Raw genomic sequence first — 19,664 nt, 5'->3', positions numbered from 1 at the left:
ACACACACACACACACACACACACACATATATATATATATATATATATATATATATATATATATATATATATATATATATATATATATATATATAATTTGTGGCTAAAGCCCACTTTACATTGCTATTAGTAATGCTTTCCAAACTATCCCCTACCATAGTTACCTAGCTAACTGCATTCACTCTTCTTTCACCCATCTTTCCTATTAGCTAAAAGTAAAACAGTGCAAAATCTGCTAAGTTTCTGTTTTGCAATGAGTTCATAAGCTACTCATAATTAGGAGAGAGCTGCTTCACTAGTGGTCTCATGGCAAGTCGGATCAAATGTCCTTTATCTACTGTATATCAACGACTACTAAGACCTTGAAAAACTCAATAGGAATAAAGACATAAACCTGAAATTAAAAGTACATAGTAAAAATGACAAAAAGGCGGTGCTGGATGATACTGCATATCTTCCTCTCTCTCTCTCTCTCTCTCTCTCTCTCTCTCTCTCTCTCTCTCTCTCTCTCTCTCTCTCTCTCTCTCTCTCTCTCTCTCAACGCTGTACTAAAATTTTTGTGGTTATTTTTCTCTTTCCATTATTTTCCAAGAAATAATTACCTTGCCTAATATGTTACGTAGATGATATGCTTTCATTATTTCCAATTATAATGTATTCCAATATCCAGCCTCAATTCATATATGCAAAGAGGAAGCAATTCACAATTAAAAACATAACAAATAACCTCGAATGACAAATCAATACACACGAAAAATACAATCTAGAATGTCTGACAGGGATCCATGATGCACCTCTTGTCAATCAGTTCAGAAACAAGAGAAACTTTCAACAGTTTTTATCTTTTCTTTAAATCTACTCAAATATCTCGAAGTGTTTCACTAATGATCGACGAAACAAAACCTTTAAGGTAGCTCATTTTAATTACGTACCTGTCAGGTGGACCATGTTTCCTCTTCTTGACCATTTGCTGCTCACAGTCACCTGATTCCCCCAATCTCTTCTTCTGGTCGAAAGTTGAGGATGACAACAGTGACTGAACTTAATTCGGGGAAAACTGGTTCATTCTTTACACCTTGAAAAGAGCAAATACAAGCAAAAATTAATATTGTTCAGGACAGATTTATCTAAATTTTGTTACTATTCTCAAACTATTTTATCTTAATTGTTCATTACTTCGCTTGTAGTTTATTTCCTTGTTTCCTTTCCTCACTGGGCTATTTTTCCCTGTTGGAGGCCTTGGGCTTATAGCATCCTGCTTTTCCTACTAGGGATGTAGCTTAACTAATAATAATAATAATAATAATAATAATAATAATAATAATAATAATAATAATAATCTTGCTGGGGGTGCAGTAGATAGTATAAGCTGAAAAAAAAAAACATTTTTAATCTAACTCCAGTCACCTTTGAGCACTTTAATTGTTGAAATGTTCTTGCAAAGATATATAACTCAGCTCTTTAACATGAATGGTTATATTCATTAACTAATCTCGGCTTTTACTAAATGATGTAATTAAATTTCAAAAGACAATTGTACGTGTTGATAACTTCCTTAACCTTAATTGGTGGGGCAAGGATACAACTTAAAAAGTAGGTTCTCAATGTCTATTAGAGTAAATACATAAGATAGGTGGGACACGACGAAAGATAACTTATCAGCTAAGGGGACGAAGACGAACAGACTGCATCATGGCAACACAACAGATAAGTGTTGCCAATGCTGACTCAATGTTGCCATATCATATCAATGACATTACAGGAATTAATCTAATAATATGCAACATCTGAAATAATGGTTGAAAGTACATAATACAGTTAATAGTACGTACAATAATGGTAATCATGATAATGCAGTAAATGATACATACAATAATAATAATCATGACAATACTGGTACGTGTGAAATGTGTCTTTTCATGTACCTACACCTCCCTCCCCCTCACGCTCGTAGTGCATTCTCGAGCGGACTCCTTTTCTGTGAGTCTTTGGGAACGACGTGGATTCACTGGAGGAATGGTGACTAAGGACTCTCTTTCTGGGTCCTGGCAAGGGGCCACTGGGACAGGGAGAGAGGGGTCACCAATAGTGGGTGGCACTGGACGAAGAAATCGGCGATTACGCCACCACACACGACCACTAGGGAGACGAATTTGATAGTCTCTTGACTTTCCATGGCCCATGACGATGCCAACTTTGTCCCAACGATGAGAGGTCGGGTCTTGAATCCGAACTTGCTGTCCGACACTCAACTTGGGCAGGGAATGGGCATGCTGGTCATAATGGGTTTTTACCTGCTCGTAGCGGGCGGCAGCACGACGGTCACAGTCTTCAGTCTTGACCTGCCACTCCTTGGAGAATGCATTTGGATGGGCAGGAATACATGACCTAAGAGGACGGCCATACAGGATCTGGGCAGGGGAGCGTCCTGTAAAGTTAGGAGTATTCCTGAGTTCCAGCAATCCACGGTCAAAATCTTCATTATCGATGTTGCCAGACGGGGCTGTTTTCAGTATGAGGTGCTTAATTGACTAAACAGCGGCTTCGGCATGACCATTCGATTGTGGGTAGTGGGGTGAGGTTACCATGTGTCGAACTCCACATCTCTTCATGAAATCCTTGAACTCTGCGCTGGTGAATTGTGGCCCTCCATCTGTCCTAAGGCGAAGAGGAACACCAACTTCACGGAAGCAGCAGCAGAAGATCCTGATGGTATTAGATGCGGTAGTATCGCCTGAGATTTCGTCCTACTGTGTGGGGTGGCTGACTGGGGCTCGAGACAATGCGTCTGGAACAGAGCAACTTCCCAGCATGCCACACAGCTGTAAAGATGTAGGGCGAGATCTTCTCCTTGAGGCGCTGGAGATGAGAGTTCTCGATGGCATCCAGTGTATAACTGTTCAGAATGGGGATGAGGGGTCGGTGATCCGTCATCAGAGTAAAGTGCTGTAGGCCAGCTAGGTATAGCCTACACTTTGACATTGCCCAGACAACGGCCAGCATCTCGAGCTCAATGGTAGCGTAACGTGTCTCTGCATCGGCGAGAAAACGAGAACCACACTGAACTAGACGCAGGTGTCCATTACCATGGTCCTGCAGGAGAGCATATCCAATGCCATTGAGGCGTGAAGCGTCCGTCTGAAGAACGACGGGTAGGTCTGGGTCAAAGAGGGCAAGAACTGGTGGACTGGTGAGGGCTAACTTGACGCGTTGAAAGGCTTCATCATGGTCAGAAGTCCAGACAAATGTTCTCTTGGGACTCATCAGGGGGCGTAGAGGTTGGGCTGCAACGGAGATGTCAGGCGTAAACTCTGCTAACTGGTTGACCAATCCCATGAACGATCTGAGGTCCGTCAGGTTAGCAGGGGTCGGAAAATCCTTGATCGCACTGACTTTCTGGTGGTCAGCTGAGATGCCGTCTCCTGAGAGCGTGTATCCGCAGAAGTTCACAGATGGGGCAGCGACTACAAATTTATCCTTGTTGAGTGTGATCCCGAACTTGCGGCACCTGGTGAGCACTTCGTGGATACGTTGAAGGTGGGTAACGTAGTCTTCGTCGTAGAGAAGGTCGTCATCTATCACCTTAACACAGTTTTGGACACCTTGAAGGGCCATATCACCTCGCAGGCAGAAGGCATCTCCAGTAGCTGCAAAGCACATCGGTCCTCTGCAATGTATGAACCGACCATATGGGGTAATAAAGGTGGTTAAGTGACGATCTTCTTCAGCCAGTTCCATCTGCCAGTACCCGTAAAGAGCATCATCTGTGTTGAAGAAAAGACTTTCGGTCCACACTACAAATAGCCGTGTAGGGTGTGGGTGAAGGGTGGGCTGGACGAGAAACTTGGCTGTTCAGCTTTGTTAGATCGACAGTGATACGTACGCCTGTTCCATTCTTGGCGACGACGACAAGAGGGTGGCACCAAACTGAAGGGTCATCACCAGCTGGTTTGATTATCCCTTGGGTCACCATAGAATCAAGCTCTTCTTTGACTTGGTCCTTGAAAGCAAATGGAATCTGTCTTGGGGTGTGGATGGCGAAAGGCACTGCACCATCCTTTAGGTGGATTCTCATGGGAGGACCAGCCATGGGCTTGAGAGGAGCTGTCTTCAAATCTTCTTTCGAGACCAACACATCTTTAAATTCCCGAAGAAAGTATTCCTTGGCTGCTGAGGGTGACGTAGTTGCTGAGATGGGCAGCTCCTTGCATCTATTAACATGTTTGACTTCTAAAATGGGTTTGGGGAAGTCTGGAGATATTATGGACAGTTCTCGACAATGGCCATAGGATAAGAGTAAACTTCCACATTTTCGTGAACCTGAATCTTGGCAAGACATGATCGCTTGCCCAAGGTAAGGGTAGCTTGTAATATACCCAGAGCAGGTGACATCGGAGATCCATCCGCCGTGAACGTCACATTTGGCAGAGGTGGTTGCAAGCTGCTCTTGGAGATACACATGGTGTCCAGGTGTTGCTGTCCTATAACGGTGACATCGGCACCTGTGTCAGGTAACATCTTGATGCGAGAGTTAACATCGCCAGATGACTAGAGGACACAGATAGGTTTGGGCGTCTTGGAGATGGTGGAAGGTGATCCTAAGCGACGACAGCTGGTCCGTGAATCTTGTTGCTTGTTGGAGACTGCAGAGGCACCACTGTTGCTTGAAGATCTGTCTCGATGACCATTTTTCTTGTTATCCATGCAGCATTTACCGAAGTGTCCAATACGGTGACAATGACGGCACTGGACTTTGCTGGCAGGACACTTCAACGTCCTGGACCAATGGCCAACACGGTCACAGTTTTTGCAGATACTGTTGGCAGCAGGGCATTCATCAGGTTCGTGCTGACGGGCACAATACTGGCATAAAACGGCAGGCTTAGAGGACTTCGGCGAAGGTGGAGGCTTCCCGCTTGATTTCATGCTTCTCCTGTAGGCTGAAACGGCACACAACTGGCTGGGTGGGCCACGTATGGTAGAAGTTGCAGTTTTAGCTGCCTCATACGATCGACAGGTTGTGACAAAATCTTGAAGAGGAGAGTTGGCGTCCAAGGCAATCAACTTCTGAACCAACTCTGCATCTCGAATGCCCATCAAGATAATCATTTTCAGTTGGGTCTCTTCACTTGCAGCGGCATTACCTGGGCACAAATCAACTTCTTCTGCGATGCGTCGAAGTCTCACGTAGAAATCAGCAAAAGATTCTCCTTCCATTTGCTTACAGCTAAGCAACTCTCTTCGGCGAAGGACTTCATTCCTTAGTTCCTTAATGTGCAACTGTAGAGCATCCAGGACTTCGTCTACAGACTTATCTGTAGAGGGAGAAATCTGCAGTGTGTGTTCTAAAACACGCTGTGTTTCAAGGGTTAAACACATCCTCATCTGGATAATTTGTTTTTCACGTGGAAGCTTAGAAAGATCCACCATAACAGCATAGTCATCTCACTGGCGTCTCCATTCCCTGAACATTTGGAATGTTGCATCTGCCTTCAGTGGGGGTGGCGTTTGGGCTGTTGCCTTCTGTGGAGGTGGAAGAGCGGGTTGATTGGAGCTAGAATTCACCTCTGTGCCAGGTGTATGGTTGCCTGGATGAGAATGGATGATCGGGGCCAGAGTTTGAATGAGAGCTGTAAATCTTGCATTTTCTTCTTCTCTTCTAAGATCATCCTCTCTTAGGCGAATTGCTTCTTGTTCCCTTCTTCTTTCTTCTTCACGTTGTCTTTCTTGTCTTCTTGCTTCGTCTTCCCTTCTTCTTCTTTCATCCTCATACAAGCGAGATTCCTCTAAAAAACGAATTAAAGCGAGGAAATCAGTCCCGGTAGCTTGAGAGGCAGACGGGGGGTAGTAGTGGGGACTCAAGAGTGGTGGGGAGGGAGAGGCAGCTCTTTCCAACACTCCCCCAACACTGTGTGCGTGGGCGGCATCGACACTGTGGGCACCCACATCGCTGAATGGTCCCTCTTCTGTGGGCTCTTCTAACTGTTCAGCAAGTATATCATTCGAGGGCATTATTACTTTCGATGTGCAGTGGGTAAAAATTCAGTTCCAACAAAGTTATAAAAAACAACACGAACTGTTTTAAAACACTAATAATAAGAAAAGTTTAAGGCAAGCAAGTGTGTGCGCATGTGCATGAATACGTCCGCCAGCGACTCCGAGTTGAGGGGAGCAGCAAGCAACTCTGCCTCAGGCAGTCACCCCGTGACTATGAATGAGACTGCATGTGGTCACGCATGCTCCGACAGAGTCCCAACAGACTATTTGCTTGCTTCTTGAAATAGCACAGCAAAAACACTGGGACGTAAAAAAGAGAGCACTATAAAAGCACAATGCACTGCACAACACTTCACTGTTAACTTGCATCACTACACTGCACATGGAATATGAGTAAATCGAATTCACATTTGAACCGAGAGTCCATTAATGGCGTCGGCCGGTTCCCGTTGTCCACGTCTTAAAGAAAGTTCTCCTAATACGACACTGTAAGTTCACTGCGCCATGTACGTGTTGATAACTTCCTTAACCTTAATTGGTGGGGCAAGGATACAACTTAAAAAGTAGGTTCTCAATGTCTATTAGAGTAAATACATAAGATAGGTGGGACACGACGAAAGATAACTTATCAGCTAAGGGGACGAAGACGAACAGACTGCATCATGGCAACACAACAGATAAGTGTTGCCAATGCTGACTCAATGTTGCCATATCATATCAATGACATTACAGGAATTAATCTAATGATATGCAACATCTGAAATAATGGTTGAAAGTACATAATAGAGTTAATAGTACGTGCAATAATGGTAATCATGATAATGCAGTAAATGATACATACAATAATAATAATCATGACAATACTGGTACGTGTGAAATGTGTCTTTTCATGTACCTACAACAATCTTTTAGTTGAAAATTCAAAGCACATATTACTGTACTGTACAAATTGTTGCATCAATATTAGTTTTAGTATACCAAACTTAAGTTTATTCTTGTGAAAAAACAATATAATTTTTAAACCAAGACAAAAAATTAAATTTATATAAGAACAAATACAACTAACTGAGCATACTCAATTTTATAACAGGGCCTTCCACTGAATAATTAAAACCTTAATACAGTCAGCCCCCACTCTTCACGAGGGTTAGGTAACAGAGACAGGAGCGAAAAGTGTGATTTTGTGTATATTTAATGCCCTCGGGTGGGATAACTCCTAACTTAACAACTCACTGCCCATTGCCTACACTCAGATAATTAACACACCAATTACTGCATTGCCTGATATTGATTTTAATTGGTTTCTATCACAGTATAAGCAGATTGTAATTATGTGAATACATACACATCAGTATGTGCACTGTACAGTACAGTACATGTGTACACATGTACACTATGTACTGGACATAATAAGGCTACAGTAGAGTACGTAACACAATAGTCGTTGCTCTGACTGGAACTATAATTTCAACAAAATAATCATCATAGACTTACATTATAACAATAAAACACTGTCATTTCTATCTAGTAACACTGTATAACACTTGCTGTTACTGTAGTGTATATTACTGTAATATATAGACAGTATTATCAATACAGAAATGCATAACTATACTGTTAGTGTTCTTTTTTTTTCATTCAGAGGACTTGACTCACCCCTACACATAGCCAACATTAACAATAAACAATATTGTAGTGTAATTCTGTACTCTACAATATGTATACAATTCAAGATTAACCAAGTGTACATATTTTACCATATCAACAGTATATTACCCCGTGAATACAAATAATGTCCCGGAGTACAGTAAGTACTACTGTATACAAATGCATCGCTCTTTACGTGAAAACATGATTTTGCTCGAAAAGGACCAAAGCAGGTGATACACACACACAAGAAGAGAATATACAAGACTGACTGTTGAATATGAGCTACATGAACTTCCAAAAGGCGCTGAATCATTTTTTAAGATATATCAATGATAAAGATGAAATTGCATCAATGTCAAGTTGGAAAGAAAGACTCTGGAAGGCAACGAGTTTATCATATTATATACTATATGCGGGAAAGCACTACACAGTACAGTATTTCATGATGGCTTAAAATAGCGAAACCCTGTCAGATAGTAAAACCTCACTAAATTCTCTGGAAATGTGACAGATCTAGTGCAAAAGGCACTAAAATGGCCACTCCAGTGATGTGTCAGTGTGAGATGGGAGTGGAAAGGTTAGTGGCACTAAGCTAGCAAAGTGCAAAGGAGCGCGGGATGTTTGAAACCAACCTGCCGTGAGAGTATTTTTCATGACTATTAGGTTTTTAAATAGGTTATTACGGCCCTGTTACAATTGAGCGTAATCACAAAGAATGAACAAGTGTAATGCGTTAACTGACTGCACAGTAATCTAATTTGTAAATGGCAAGCCTGCAAATGGTAAGGTCTAACTGTTTTCTATCAGTACTGTAAGCGCCAAGACCCCAGGCAAAATGTTATTAAAATGTTTGTGTGAGGTCCGTCAAGTTAGAAAGCCTAAATATCCAAAATCTAAAATTGCACTGACTCCTATTTTTTTCAAAGTTCATCTAAAAGCAAAATGTCATTGTCATCATACTGACATGATCATTCTGTTGAAAATTCTTATCCGCTACACAATATCCATGATATTTCTGAAGCATCTTGAAATTAATGAAGAAACTGAAAACCCATAAGATAAATCCTGTATACTCTAATTCAATCTTCATCTTATTAGTGTCATCGCCAACTGCTGAAATTTTGTTTGAGAGCTCCTGTTGGGCCATGTTACACATGAAAGAGTAATATGAATCTTAGTTTCACATTCCTTAAAAATATTTACTTAACATCATTAAGTCTTTACAAATTATTCTTTCCCTCAACTGTTACTTTCTGACTGCATAAAAGGAGTCATGTCAACTAACTTGTTAAAGTCTGCCTCAGGCACTACAGATCTGTTCTGTAGATCAGCTTGTGTCTTTCCAATAGCGAGTTCTTCTCTTTTTTTCTTGTCAAGTTCTGTCTCTGACTGTTTTATATAGGGATGCTGTCAAAACACAGAGTTCTCTCTTGGGGGCTGTGTCTATTCTTTCGTTCAGTGTTGAGTCATCTTTGGCAAGAAAATAATGACCTGGGGTGAACTACCTAGTTTGAACAGGCTCCGGGCCACTTTTGGTGGAACAGGATCAGGCACTACTGACTGAACGGCTCCTTCCAAGTCACGTTCAATCACAATGTCCTTGATTGGAAGATCAACTGTGTTGTCAGGATCTTCCTCTTCAGCGTTTAATGGAATATCCATCACATGGGCAGGTAAAAGGTCTGCTTCACCAAAACCCTGACTATTCAATGAACAAATTCCTGTTTTCCTAAAGCCATTGAAGGCCATGGTTGGAATAGCTCCTGTAAAAGGGCCTCTCTAAACAATGCACTTAGTATGTAGATGGTCACCTGCCTGTCAGGATTGTTTCTGAGGAATGTTTCAACAGGCTTCACATAGTAAGAATTTACTGGTTTCATGTTGGAAACATCCAATGGCTGCATTCAGCAACTTCAGTGTGGTGGCAGAATGACGACTGTGACATGATTGTCTCTGGATAGATTTATTACAAGAAGATTCCTCATGTAGGTCATATGTCCATCCATAATCAATAATACTGGATCATCCTTCAATGGCTTTGTGCGGGCTAGAAAGTGCCGAAACCATTCAGTAAAATTTTAAAGTTGTACAGTACCCACCCAGATGAATGGCACTCGAATCCGTTTCCAGGAGGCACACCATCCTTCAGCTCCTGCTTCATTTGAACTCTTGGAAAGATCAGGAAAGGTGGAACAAACTGCTGTAGCTAAAATTTGTCTTTCAGCAGAAGGTAGTGTGTAAAATTTGTCTTTCAGCAGAAGGTAGTGTGCCAATCTCTTTTTTACCCAGCAGACCAAGGATTCTTGTGGGTTTTGTTTGCACCATTATAACACCTGTCGCATCACCTTTAAAAATCCTGTGTGGAGGAAAGAAATGGTCTACTTGTACTGAAGATAAAATGTCAAAGAACTTGTCCACGTTTGTCTGCTTGAAGCATCTTGCTCTTGCAGCAGAGATTGGTTCTGGAATTCGAATTGCAAGTTGTGGGTGGCGGCATTAAAAGCCCAATAACCAGTCCTTACCCTAAAGTCTAACCTGGTAAAAACAAAAATAAATGCTATAGGCAAGGGGTAAAATGCAAACTACCACTTGTATAAAATGGACCATGAAATGAAAAAAATCTGTTTAGTAGCAGGATCTTACCGTTTTGTCTAATTTGTGGTCCACATTTTTTTTCAGCAACATGGGAGGCAATGTAACGCATGTCCCATTGTGGTCAGTCCGAAAAATCGAGCCTTCATTGACAAAATGTGAGTTCCCAACTTTGCTTCTTGTGCAGCACTCAATACAGTCCTGATAGGGCCAAGCATCTAGAGAAAGAGGCAAACACAATTTGATTGATGTAAATAAATATACTGTAGGACAAAAGGTTGAATATAGCAGGACAATATACAGCACCCTTTTAAAACAAAGGGTTACAAGAAACATTGCAAAAAATCAATTATAAAGAACAGATTTTCAGTGAGTGCTAGACAAGATACTTAAATTTGTTTGGCATGTGCTAGCCAGTTTCTTACCTTTGTTGACTCAGTTGCAATCTTATTCTTGTCTCCGACACGGCGACCTAATGTAGTCTAGGACACATTGAATTCCTCTGGGGCTTTTATCAAGCTCATCTTTTTTACTTTAACTGCTGCTATTGCACTTTCCATTGCTGCCTCATTCCATTCCCCTCTGGTACGGACTCCCACATATTTCCAGGGGCATCTAAAGGTGGATAAATTTTCAAATGATTGAGAAATATTTTGTGTGAAGGGTAAGACGGAACCCTATAGGATCCTCCGTCCCATCTTACCCCAAAAGTAAAAAATTCTAATTCAAAACATCCAAGTTTTGTATACCAATCTATAGTACATATCTATCAAGTACACACACGTGGGTATATTCAACATAAGTCCTCATAACAAAAACTTCAATACAAAAAATAGTTTCTTACCTTATGCAAATAACATCAGCATTGCACAAAAAACACAACTTGCACTTTGCAAGGCACTTGGGCTACTGAAGCTGAGCAATAATAGCATGACCGACTGCTGCGGGCAATGACTTCACCCTTTGGAGACGTGAAGGACATCTAGGAACCAATATCCGAACCTCGTCTCTCCTTTTATCCAAACATGTAGGGGGGGATCTATCTGACGTCTTACCCAACCTTCCCATAGAATGAAATCTTGATCACAATATTTATTTAGTTGTGTTTTGCATTGTACAGTGGTAATGTGTTTGTCTAGCATTGGCATGGCAGCATATTAATCCCTGCCCGGGACCGTGAGTTTAACCTATTTACTTGGGAGGCCACTGCTGTAGTTGGGCACCACAGTTGGGGATTGGGCTTGCCCGGCTGATGTTCTGACGAGCTTCTATTCTGATGAAACTGGGACTAAAACTTGACACCTTCAACCTTTAAATATTGCCATTTCAAACATTAATAAATATTTTTTGTCGCTTTATACTTCACTTTAATTTCTTTTATTTCTGAACAAAATACACCAAAACGACCATCACTCAATCATTTCTTTTAGCCAATTCCAAGTTGGCGAGACATTAAAGTATAACAGTTGACAAAATTTACATAAGGTCTGGAGTACAGCAATAACATAATGCTCTGAACGGACACTTGTGTATGGTAAATTGTATTTCTTCTGTTCATTCCATGTAATCTGAGACAACCAAAGGCATCGTCTATTCTTTAAGCACTATCAGTTTTTCCATTGGTTTTTATTACAGCAATGATAAAACTTAGAATCTCGATCACCACAATAAATAATCGCGCAAAAGATCACCGTATTAAACACTACACCCGCGCTTAAGGGTTGTGGTGGCTGATGTGGTCACATCCCTGACTGGTGAACGCCAGACTGGCAATCAAGTCCAGCTCAACTCATTAGTTTCTTTTAGTCGCTGAAACCTCACCATCCTTGTGAATAAGGTCTATCTACCGAGTCATTAGCAGCCACTGCATGGCCCTCCTTGGTCCTCGCTTGGGTGGAGGGGATTGTTCGCTGATCATATGTATACTGTATATGGTCAGTCTCTAGGGCATTATCCTGCTTGATAGGGCAATGTCACTATCCCTTGCACCTTCCATTCATGAGTGGCCTTTAAACCTTTATGCAACCGGGTGACCAGTTTGTCTCCAATATGGCTATATGGCGCACATAAATTTTACGTACTTTTTCAGTAATTTTAGATTTTAGAAACTTTTATCATTTCTGCAATTAACACATTTTCCCTTCCGGTTTCCCATGGGCATCCCAATAAAAGGAATTCCCCGAGTTGGAAAAAAAAAAATTAAATAAAAAAAAAATACCAGATTTGCATCAACAGAAAATGATTAGCCCACACGACATTTCAAAAAACAAAAGTTTAACCTCTTGTTTTCTGTATGTGTAGGGTGGAAAAAAAATGTAATTACTCTCTATGTGTAATGAATTTACGAAGACAAAATGGCAAACCATTGATGGAATAGCAATGGTCTAGGTTTAAACCTAGGCCATCGAGATAGCAAAGAAAAAATCTCGTACGGTACCTAGGTGTTAAGTAAAATAAGGACGAGAACGGGAATATTTTCTTACAGGACGATGGCTAAATCTACATAACAGTATAGTTAACTAACTATGCTCATTTTTTTTTTGATGAGGCGCATTCACCAACTCGCGGTGGTGCCCTTTTAACTCGGAAAAGTTTCCTGCTATCTGATTGGTTAGAATTTTCATGCCCAACCAATCAGCGATCAGGAAACTTTTCCGAGCAAAAAGGGCACCCCTGAGAGCCGGTGCAAATCCGCCTCACTAAAAAGAATTGACAATAACTATTAGTGTATATTTATCAGTTTTCATACGCTAGCCAACAAGAAATAGAATGTTCGCTGCACACCCACTTCGATTGGCCCCATCGTTTTGACTTTTCGGTTAAAATAAGCAATTCATGTGTCAGGATCAAGATGGTATAGGAATGCAGTAAGAATAGGGGGGAATGAAGGTTTGGAAAGACAAAGGAATAACCAAGAGAAATATTGGGTGCAAGCTTCTTTTGACAGAAAAGGTTGAAGAAGAAACATCAATGCAATATAGACCCTTGCGTTTAGCCAGTGGTGTGGATGAAGAATATAATATATGAAACATTCTGCCTACTAGGGTACGCTATACTGTAACCAAATTGTATATTTCATTAGGCACCAAGGGCGAGATCTACATAATTGGCAGAAACGCAGTTGTAATCCTTACGTTGTATATTTAAGAAACTTGTTTTTTTTCTCGGGAAATATATATATCTTCGATGTCCAAAAGTCTTTCATCACCAACTCTATTTGTGGAAATTAAAAAAAAAAAAAAAAAAAAAAGCCTTTCATCACCAACTCTATTTGTGGAAATTAAAAAAAAAAAAAAAAAAAAAAAAGTCTTTCATCACCAACTCTATTTGTGGAAATTAAAAAAAAAAAAAAAAAAAAAAAGCCTTTCATCACCAACTCTATTTGTGGAAATTAAAAAAAAAAAAAAAAAAAAAAAGCCTTTCATCACCAACTCTATTTGTGGAAATTTAAAAAAATGTAAAAATATACAGTAATGAAACTCTATTTGTGGAAATTTAAAAAAAATGTAAAAATATACAGTAATGAAAGATTTAGCTAGTACAGTAATGTAACAACACAAATGTTTCTGGATTAAAATTGTGTGTAATAATGAATATGTGTAAGTAGGCCTAAATATATTGAAAATAAGTTGCTCCCATGTCGTTCGATCATGTCTCTTTCCTCCTGCCATTATTCACTTATTCAACCTTATCAGGCCCCTCAAAAACTAAAGGCACGGCATAGGGTTCAAGAATAAACATACTTGATTGCCAAGTCTTCTATTGACAATGCTTTCGCAATCTCAAAACAAAATTGACACAAGCAATCTATGCCTGGGATCTCCCTGTGCACATTCAGTAACTTCGTCACTGTCTGGAGTTAATGATACTGTGCTTTCTCGTTGCTTTACTATTCAATTTTATATCTTCGACAATATTTTGCAATAAGACAATTTAGCGATCAAATATTGGGTGCTATTATAGTATGCTATCTACCGCCGATTTTGCTATCTACCACCCCTCTCTGACTATAGTATGATACCTACCATCAGTCCCTAAGAATACGGTCTACTTGCTAATCCGCCTCTAATAAGGAGGATCACTACCGACTTGATAACCTAAACTAACCTAACCTAACCTAACCCAACCTAACCTAACCCAACCTAACCCAACCTATCCCAACCTAACCCAACCTATCCCAACCTAACCCAACCTATCCCAACCTAACCTAACCTAACCCAACCTAACCTTATAATTATGTACCATGTTGTCCTTCCAATAAATATTATTAAACTATCATTAAAGTCCAATGAGGATAACATACTTGTGGAAAGTAATCTTTTTGATAATCCTCATCAAACAGGAGGATTAACATTGACGGTAGATAACATACTATAGTAGAAATTGGACGGTAGATAGCATACTATAATAGCACCAAATATTGTTACGTTCGACCTACTGTAGTTAGTTTTTATATAAAAATATAGAGATATAACTTCTTAATCATAATTCATAGAAAATGTATTAAAAATAGTTTTTTTCCTCTACACGCTACATAACTGAATATAGGCAAGAATGAGAAGAGCATCATGCAAATTTCTTATTGGTATTACATACAACACTTGACAAACTCACTGAAATTACACACTAAATAACGTTCTTACAGTAATTTCATACAAAACTCGACGATCTTACTGGAATTACATATCAAACTTAATATTCTTACTGGAATTACATACAAAACCCAACAGTTTTGGAATTGTATATCATAACTATCTGTGCCTCTACCTTAATTTTACAAATGAATTATGCCACCGTTACTTTCAATTAGTTTGAAAATGCCGCACTGTAATAAGTTACCTTATTCAAAGAGAAGCTGCTATAGTCAATTATTTTTAGTGAGGCAGATTTACATCGATTCGCAATGGTTCCCTTTTAGCTAGGAAAGGTTTCCCGATCGCTGACTGGTTGGACAAGAATATTCTAACCAATCAGGAACTTTTCCAAGCTAAAAGGGGCTTCCGCTGCGAGTCTGTGCAAATCTGCCTCACTGAAAAGAATTGACTATAGTACTCATGTCAAGGGGAAGGGGGTACTGTTATCTGTCTTATAGCATTTTTCTTTTCCAACTAGGATTGTAGCTTACCTAATATGAATAATAATAATGATAACTGTCTAAAGGAAGGAAGAGGAATACCACACGACACAAACCTGGACCACCGTTATTTAATGCATATACACAAGCGCAGACCTCCACCGCGGCAACTTATTTCTCCATTATTTGCTCGACCTTGACCTTAACGTGTATTAATTGGCTTGGATTTTCACACATTCAAATATAAACCAAGGTTGAAGTCTCCGTGACAACGATGTCCAAGTTATGGCCGATTACGAGATTTGGACACTGCTTGACCGTGACCTTCGTAAATTTAATCATTTCCATCTTTTTACACAAGAGTTAATACCTACAAGTTTCCTTGCGCTATGAATAAAATTGTGATCAGGATGCTGTTCACAAACAAACACACACACAAACAGGGGGGTTAAACATAACATCCTCCTAACTTCGTTGGCGGAGGTAATAACAAGATTGAAAACGTTTGTTTGCAGACGATAAACACTTTTACTTGGTAATGGGCACCGCCGGGGATATCAGAGGAAAAATAATGAAAATCAGTAATTGAAAAATAACCTAAATATAAGACATAAAACAAAAGTGAATTAAGTTCGAAAGGAAGTCTTAATAAATGAGATGATTAAAGCACGAGTCTTGTTCTAATTAATGGTCAATTAAATACGTCAGATAATTGATTAAATACAGTGAAAGCAGAAGACCAGACGTATGGGTTTCCCTTTCCTTTGATGGCTGTTTTTCCGGTCTCATACAGCAGGGGAACCCCATGCTCCAAAGCAGTGGTGCCCAACCTTTTTCCTGTCATTTCCCCCTGCACCCAGTGCAACCCTCCAGATTACCCTCTTCATGTGTATGAGGGAAAGAGTAGTTGAAACACACTGTGACGACTTAATAATTTATTTTTCCATTATACAAATATACTGATAAACAAATAGTTACAATGTGAAATGGATAAAGAGCGGTTAGTAACAACTATCCGTATAGCCATAGAGCTATGAGGTTAGTTGTTACTAACCGCTCTCTATCCATTTTACTCTGCAACTATTTGTTTATCAGTATATGGAGAGCGGCTAGTAGCAAAATAAAGACTTTGGTTTATTTTTCTATTTCAAAATTGAATTAGTGATAAGGTTGAGGCTGCTTCTTGTGCACCAGTGTATCAATATCAGGATTCGTTTTGGCATCTGATATTTTTCTAGTTAGTAGGTTGTGTAATTATTTCCCCCCTGGCAGCTTCAAATTTCCCCCAGGTTGGGAACCACTGCTCTAAAGGACCTCTATTGTCATTTTACCTTGCTCGTTCAGAGTAATCAACATTTCATATCTCCTAGTGCTCATTTACTGTCAAACGACTCCGCTTGAAAGCCTTAATATCTTCAACGATTCGACTGTCTCGTGGGAGCTTATTGTATAGTCTCGGAGCCGCATATTTAAAGGCCTTGGAGTCTACACTAGACCAAGGCCAATATAGATAGGTTCCAATAGTTTGAAACCATCTGTAACTATTCTCGTGTCAACACATTTGTTGGCTCTGATAACTTAGTGGTTTATTGACATATTTTAAATTCAATTCTCGCTTTAATCGGCAGCCAGTGTAAATCAATTTGTATAGAGGTGATCCTTTCTCTAGGTGGGACACCTTTTATCAATCTTGCTCATCTGTTTATTATATAGTATAATTTCCTAAGCTGTACTTTTGGTAAATTGTAATAGATGGAGTTGCAGTAGCCAATCCTGGTAATAACACAGTTTATCACAAGTTCCTTTACAGAATGTTCATCCAGGTACTTTTTATTTGAAATCAATGTTTCTGAGACGATAACTAGCAGTTTTTACTACATTGTTTATTTGGACGTTGTGAGAGAAGTTACAGTCAAGTAATACGTCTAGGGCACGAGCGAGACTAGATATCGGAGCAGAGTCATTATTTATGTTTCTTTGAATATCACTTAAGTTTCTTACGCTGTTTTACTTTCCCACCACGATAAACTTAGTTTTACCATTTAATTTTATCTTTCATAAAAATTAGCAAGATATTACAAGAATTTTAAAGTTGTGAAAAACACAAAGGATATTTATAAACTTAGTTTTATCATTTAATTTTATCTTTCATAAAAAAAAAATAGCACGGTATTACAAGAATTTTAAAGTTGTGAAAAACTCAAAGGATATTTATAAGAAAAAAATAAATGCCAATTATTTGCCTACATCGTTAATCTACTACTGAAACAAATGGAACGATACATCCATTAAATACAGTAGTCCAGGAAGCTTGCATACGTGTAAAATGAAAACTATCAACAGGGACAATAGATAATTTAAGTATTGACATAAGTAATGACTAAAGATATCTTTAAAATATCGATAAAAGTAATGAATAAAGATATCTTTAAAATATCAATAAAAGTAACGAATAAAGATATCTTTAAAACATCGAGAAAAGTAATGAATAAAGATATCATTAAAACATCGAGAAAAGTAATGAATAAAGATATCATTAAAACATCGAGGAAAGTAATAAAAAAGTTCAGATATTAAAGTATCCCGAAAAGTTATGAATAAAGATAAGATATCATTAAAGTATCGAAAAAAGTAATGAATAAAGATATTAAAGTACCAAGAAAACTAATGAATAGATAAGATACCATTAAAGTATCGAGAAAAGTAATGAATAAAGATATCATTAAAGTATCGAAAAAAGTAATGAATAAAGATATTAAAGTATCGAAAAAAGTAATGAATAAAGATATTAAAGTACCAAGAAAACTAATGAATAGAGATAAGATACCATTAAAGTATCCAGAAAAGTAATGAATAAAGATATCACTAAAGTGTCCAGAAAACCAATTCATTCTACTTATACATGAATTCCAATCTTCTCCCTTTGTGACTAGCAAAAATATCGATGACTTTTTCGTGGAAGTCGTAAGAAGAACTTTGTTCCATTTTCACTAATCTTCCCTTCTCAATGGCGACGAGGGCTAGAGCCGAGAGCCTCTCTTTCTTCATACTACTTCTAGTGCAACTTCTAATCCGACTCAAAGCTGACGAGGCCCTTTCGGCTGAGATCCTCGTGGCAGGAATTGTCAGGGCCAACTGAATCATCTTTGCAGCTTCGGGAAAAGTCTGTACGAGTTCGTGTTTGACCATGAATGTGATAAGGTCTTGCATTGGCATGTCATGGAATACCAACACATTAGAAATCGCATTCAGATCGTCTTTGAGTCGAGGGAGGTCGAATAATTGGCCGTAACTTTCTCCCAAGTTTTTCAGAACACCGCAGTCGAGCTCAAACGATTGGTTGGCGAAGTTCTTGTTGCCGACAAGCGATATAAACTGTAATTTTTTCAAGCTGTTGATTCTCGCGTCTAAATGCATTATAACATCACTCACAATCAAGTCAAATATTCTTTTTCTTTCATCCGTAGCTGGAGGTTTAGTGCAGCTTTCTGCTATGACCAAATCATTCTCCGGGCAGAATTCTTCAAACTTATAACTTGGATCTTCGTGACCATTGACAGTTTCACCTACTTTTTCGGTGCAATTTTCCCTGTAAGATTCTTCAAATTTTGCGTAGATGTCTTCAAACTTATCACTTAGCTCTTCCAGAGCAATAATAGCTTCACTGACTTTTTCGATGCAATTGCGAATATCGGTATCCGTCCCCTTGTGTATTTTATTCACCGGATGTGTCTTATCAAAAACTTGATCATAAATCGTGAGGAGGAAATAGGTCGATTCTTGAGTTAGCCAGTGTCGAAATCCACTGCTCTTCACTAAAGAGTCCGAGTCCCACGACAAAGGATTACGGTTCATGTCGTCAAACAGGGTGCAAAGGTCCTTGTGATACCGCAGAATGGTCCGCACCAGCTTCGAGTTGGAGGCCCATCTGGTCTGCCTGGCGGTTGGGACTCGCTTTTGTACAATCTCATCGAGACACTCTCTTTTCTTCACCGACTGGCTGAAAAACGATGTCAGGCTCCCGACGGTTTTGAAAAATGCTGTACATTCTGGTATGAATGTCGCCGACTGAGACAGGAGAATGTTCAAATTGTGGGCGTAACAGTGCGTGAATAGAGCCGACGGGGCCCTTTGGCGTACTTTGGTCTCAACGTCACTTAGATGAGATGACATTACCAAGGCCCCATCGAATGACAGCGCCACGAGCTTATCGGCACAGCTGTATTTGTCTAAATGTGTAAATATGCATTCGATTAAAGAATCGCCTGTTCTATCTCCAATTTCTCCGAATCCTACGAAAGTTTCTATAATCTCCCCGTTCAACAGGTACCTAAAAGCCACGGAACACTGA

General features: G+C 39.4%; 2 protein-coding genes across 6 annotated transcripts in view; both read right to left on the bottom strand.

Moving 5' to 3' along the window:
• LOC137620611 (uncharacterized transporter YwbF-like) overlaps window positions 1-19,664 on the bottom strand; it is a 146,515-nt gene that overhangs the window by 116,399 nt on the left and 10,452 nt on the right. For 3 of the 5 annotated variants that reach the window (XM_068350902.1, XM_068350896.1, XM_068350898.1), the window contains exons 1-4: window positions 11,084-13,427; window positions 10,665-10,854; window positions 10,291-10,457; window positions 933-1,075 (exon numbers count right to left, since the gene is read on the bottom strand). The gene's annotated coding sequence lies outside the window, so the exon portion shown is untranslated. Of the gene's footprint in view, window positions 1-932; window positions 1,076-10,290; window positions 10,458-10,664; window positions 10,855-11,083; window positions 13,428-19,664 lie in introns of those variants that run through there. The other 2 variants (XM_068350897.1, XM_068350900.1) reach the window with 2 other exon arrangements.
• Window positions 18,206-19,664, bottom strand: part of LOC137620849 (zinc finger MYM-type protein 1-like) — a 2,208-nt gene continuing 749 nt past the window's right edge. The window contains exon 1 of the mRNA XM_068351297.1: window positions 18,206-19,664. This exon is cut by the window's right edge and continues 749 nt beyond it. Coding sequence (XP_068207398.1) covers window positions 18,206-19,664 — 1,459 coding nt within the window.

The sequence above is a fragment of the Palaemon carinicauda genome, chromosome 27, assembly GCF_036898095.1.
Source record: "Palaemon carinicauda isolate YSFRI2023 chromosome 27, ASM3689809v2, whole genome shotgun sequence".
NCBI lineage: Eukaryota > Metazoa > Arthropoda > Malacostraca > Decapoda > Palaemonidae > Palaemon > Palaemon carinicauda.
This window is presented reverse-complemented; position numbering and strand designations above follow the sequence as displayed.